Source organism: Oncorhynchus gorbuscha, unplaced genomic scaffold (assembly GCF_021184085.1).
Source record: "Oncorhynchus gorbuscha isolate QuinsamMale2020 ecotype Even-year unplaced genomic scaffold, OgorEven_v1.0 Un_scaffold_2100, whole genome shotgun sequence".
In the NCBI taxonomy this organism is placed as follows: domain Eukaryota; kingdom Metazoa; phylum Chordata; class Actinopteri; order Salmoniformes; family Salmonidae; genus Oncorhynchus; species Oncorhynchus gorbuscha.
The window spans coordinates 82,501-87,415 of record NW_025746692.1 but is presented as its reverse complement, the minus strand read 5'-3'; the positions used below and the strand labels follow the sequence as shown (position 1 = coordinate 87,415).

General features: G+C 50.1%; 1 protein-coding gene across 1 annotated transcript; it reads left to right on the top strand.

The window, feature by feature from the left end:
* The first annotated feature begins 996 nt into the window (after positions 1 to 996).
* LOC124024965 (sodium-dependent phosphate transport protein 2B-like) lies at positions 997 to 3,993 on the top strand. Its single transcript, XM_046338671.1, has 4 exons — positions 997 to 1,131; positions 1,701 to 1,825; positions 2,194 to 2,394; positions 3,823 to 3,993. The coding sequence occupies exons 1-4, from the start codon at positions 1,074 to 1,076 to the stop codon at positions 3,991 to 3,993; spliced, it is 555 nt and encodes a 184-aa protein (XP_046194627.1). The 5' UTR covers positions 997 to 1,073.
* The last annotated feature ends 922 nt before the right edge of the window (positions 3,994 to 4,915 follow it).

Below are 4,915 nucleotides of genomic sequence, written 5' to 3'. Positions count from 1 at the left end.
TACCAGGCCATTAGGACCTGATGGAGGGACAGCAGAGCCCTGAGTACCAGGCCATTAGGACCTGATGGAGGGACAGTAGAGCCCTGAGTACCAGGCCATTAGGACCAGATGGAGGGACAATAGAGCCCTGAGTACCAGGCCATTAGGACCTGATGGAGGGACAATAGAGCCCTGAGTACCAGGCCATTAGCAAACTGATGGAGGGACAGCAGAGCCCTGAGTACCAGGCCATTAGGACCAGATGGAGGGACAGTAGAGCCCTGAGTACCAGGCCATTAGGACCAGATGGAGGGACAGTAGAGCCCTGAGTACCAGGCCATTAGGACCTGATGGAGGGACAGCAGAGCCCTGAGTACCAGGCCATTAGGACCAGATGGAGGGACAGTAGAGCCCTGAGTACCAGGCCATTAGGACCAGATGGAGGGACAGTAGAGCCCTGAGTACCAGGCCATTAGGACCTGATGGAGGGACAGCAGAGCCCTGAGTACCAGGCCATTAGGACCTGATGGAGGGACAGCAGAGCCCTGAGTACCAGGCCATTAACTAACTGATGGAGGGACAGTAGAGCCCTGAGTACCAGGCCATTAGGACCTGATGGAGGGACAGCAGAGCCCTGAGTACCAGGCCATTAACTAACTGATGGAGGGACAGTAGAGCCCTGAGTACCAGACCATTAACTAACTGATGATACCTATCCAATCAATCCTAACGTAGAGCCACAGAAATAGAATGTACAACACAACATTGACTTTGACATTGACTGGGAATATCTGTTCTAGTGATTCTATGTCTATGAGTAGATACTAGCCTAATTGCTCAGAAATTACAGGATAGGTTCCCCCAAATATGTCCGCAAGACATATTTCACTTTTATTTAACCAGGAAAACCCTTGAGGTTAGAAACCTATTTAGTAAAGGTACCAGGACATACAGTATGCACAGACCGTCATGCTCACAGGGATGTAGAAAGGATTATTTGTGTGTGTGTGTGTGTGTGTGTGTGTATATGTGTAGATTTCCCGTTCCCCTTCGGCTGGGTGACTGGTTACATCGCCATCCTGGTCGGAGCTGGAATGACCTTCATCGTCCAGAGTAGTTCTGTCTTCACCTCCGCTATCACTCCACTCGTTGGTGAGTCTCCCTCCCTCCCTCCCTCCCTCCCTCCCTCCCTCCCTCCCTCCCTCCCTCCCTCCCTCCCTCCCTCCCTCCCTCCCTCCCTCCCTCCCTCCCTCCCTCCCTCCCTCCCTCCCTCCCCTCTCTTCCTCCTCTCCTCCTCCTCTCCTCTTCTCTTCTCCCCTCCCCTTCTCTTCTTCCTCTCCTCTTCTCTTCTTGCTCTTCTCTTCTTCCTCTCCTCTCCTCTTCTTCCTCTCCTCTCCTCTTCTCCTTCTCTCCTCTCCTCTTCTCCTCCTCTCCTCCTCCCTTCCTCTCTTCTCTCCTCCCCTCCCCTCCTATTCTCCTCTCCTCTTCTCCTTCTCTCCTCTCCTCTTCTCCTCCTCTCCTCCTCCCTTCCTCTCTTCTCCTCTCCTCTCCTCTCCTCCTATTCTCCTCTCTATGGTAAATGTATCTACAGGTTATGTCATGTGTATGTGTATGGTAAGTGTTCCCCTCGTGTGTAGGTATTGGTGTGATCAGCATCGAGAGGGCGTACCTACAGGTTATGTCATGTGTATGTGTATGGTAAGTCTTCCCCTCGTGTGTAGGTATTGGTGTGATCAGCATCGAGAGGGCGTACCCTCTGTCGCTAGGGGCCAACATCGGCACGACGACCACGGCTATACTGGCAGCCATGGCAGCACCTGGAGACACACTGGCCAACGCTCTGCAGGTCAGACACACACACACACGCACGCACGCGCGCACGCACGCACGCACGCACGCACGCACGCACGCACGCACACACACACACACACACACACACACACACACACACACACACAGACGCGCACGCACGCACGCACGCACGCACACACACACACACACACACACACACACACACACACACACACACACACACACACACACACACACACACACACACACACACACACACACACACACACACACACACACACACCCTACCACATAGCAAGGCAGCAACACATGATCTTAATGGCCTGGTACTCAGGGCTCTACTGTCCCTCCATCCATTCCCCAGATCAGGGCTCTACACTCATCCCTCCCTCCCTTCCCCAGATCGCTCTGATTCACTTCGTCTTCAACGTGTCTGGTATCATCTTGTGGTATCCAATCCCTTTCACCCGTATCCCCATCCGATTGGCTAAGGCCCTGGGTGACATCACGGCAGAGTATCGCTGGTTCGCCGGCGTCTACATCATTTCCTGCTTCTTTCTCCTGCCCCTCTTCGTCTTCGGCCTATCGATGGCCGGCTGGAAGGTGAGTGATTGGTTGATTGGTGGATGGATGGGTGGAGAGATGGATTGATGGAGGGGTGGTTGGAAGGGTGATTGATTGACTGACTGAGTGATTGATAGTCGATGAGTGAGTGGTTGATTGATTTAAAAAAAATGTATTTTTACTTAACCTTTATTTAACAACAGGCAAGTCAGTAGACGGCCAAAAGGCAAAAGGCCTCCTGTGGGGAGGGGGGCTGGGATGAAAAATACAAATAAAACATCAAATATATATATATAGGCAGCAACACATGACAACATAGCAAGGCAGCAACACATGATAACATAGCAAGGCAGCAACACATGATAACATAGCAAGGCAGCAACACATGACATCATAGCAAGGCAGCAACACATGACAACATAGCAAGGCAGCAACACATGACAACATAGCAAGGCAGCAACACATGATAACATAGCAAGGCAGCAACACATGATAACATAGCAAGGCAGCAACACATGACAACATAGCAAGGCAGCAACACATGACAACATAGCAAGGCAACAACACATGACAACATAGCAAGTCAGCAACATGACAACATAGCAAGGCAGCAACATGACAACATAGCAAGGCAGCAACACATGACAACATAGCAAGGCAGCAACACATGACAACATAGCAAGGCAACACCACATGACAACATAGCAAGGCAACACCACATGACAACACAGCTAGGTAGCAACACATCATGGTAGCAGCACAAAACATGGTACAAACATTATTGGGCACAGACAACAGCACAAAGGGAAAGAAGGTAGAGACAACAATACATCACACCGAGCTGCCATAACTGTCAGTAAGAGTGTCCATGATTGAGTCTTTGAATGAAGAGGTGGAGATAAAACTGTCCAGTTTGAGTGTTTGTTGCAGCTCGTTCCAGTCGCTAGCTGCAGTGAACTGAAAAGACGAGGGATATGTGTGCTTTGGGGACCTTTAACAGCATGTGACTGGCAGAACGGGTGGAGGATGAGGGCTGCAGTAGATATCTCAGATATGGGGGGAGTGAGGCCTAAGAGGGTTTTATGAATAAGCATCAACCAGTGGGTCTTGCGACAGGTATACAGAGATGACCAGTTAACAGAGGAGTATAGAGTGCAGTGATGTGTCCTATAAGAAGCATTGGTGGCAAATCTGATGGCCGAATGGTAAAGAACATCTAGCTGCTCGAGAGCACCTTGACCTGACGATGTATAAATTACATCTCCGTAATCTAGCATGGGTAGGATGGTCATCTGAATCAGGGTTAGTTTGGCAGATTAGTTTGGATTGGTCATTTGATTGAAAGGAAGCCTCTCTCCCTGTCAACTCCACTAAGTCCACCTGTAAAACTGTTCTTCCTGCTGGGACCGCGTGGTCGCCGTGGTAGCAGCCAAATAACCTGTAAAACTGTTTTTCTTCTCTCGCCAGGTGCTGGTTGGTGTGGGCGTTCCCATAGTGGCCTTGTTGATCATCATCATTATAGTGAACGTGCTCCAGGCACGGCTACCCAGCTGTCTCCCCACGGTACTGCACTCCTGGGACTTCCTGCCTCTCTGGGCCCACTCCTTAGAACCCTGGGACGCGTGGTCGCCGTGGTAGCCGCCAAATGCTGCTGCTGCTGCAAGTGTTGCCAGACCGGACTGGAGGAGGAGGAGAAAGGAGGAGGAGGGCATTTCCTGGAGATGTACGACAACCCTGCCATAATGAACGGTGTTGACTGGGGAGAAAAGAGGGAGGACAAAGAGGATGTCTTGAAAGCAACGCAGCTTTGATGCGCCGCGACACTTCGTAACCGCTTCGTATAGGCATTATAACCTGTCTATAATGTGATTATGGTCTTATGACTCTTCTATAACATGGTTATAAAGGTGCTATGTAGGGTTACAAAATTACAAGAACTATTCCAAAATTCCCTGCTTTGTTTTCCGAGAAATCCTGGTTAGAGGATTCCCAGATTTCCTGGTTATGTCCTCGTAATTCCAGGAATCTTCTAAACAGGATTTCTGGGGGGGGGGGCAGGACATTTGGGGGAAATTACCGCAATTTTGCGACAATAGTCCTATGTCATGTCCTATGTCATGCTTGTGAGATGTTAAACGGTGTTATGTCATATTCCTAGATATCAGTCCGGAGCTACGACCTAGCAGCTCGTAAAAATGGTCGCATATGAACAACGTACTAATAATAATAATAATGGATTGGATTTATATCGCGCCCTCTCTCTACCAACTGAGGGATTCAAAGCGTTTTACATAGTAAAGGGTGAAACTCACCTCATCCACCACCAAGGTGTGGGTGATGCACCGGCAGCCATTTTGTGCCAGATCGATCATCACATCATTTCACCTCATCCACCACCATTGTGTGGGTGGTGCACCGGCAGCCATTTTGTGCCAGAACGCTCATCACATCATTTCACCTCATCCACCACCATTGTGTGGGTGGTGCACCGGCAGCCATTTTGTGCCAGAATGCTCATCACATCATTTCACCTCATCCACCACCAATGTGTGGGTGATGC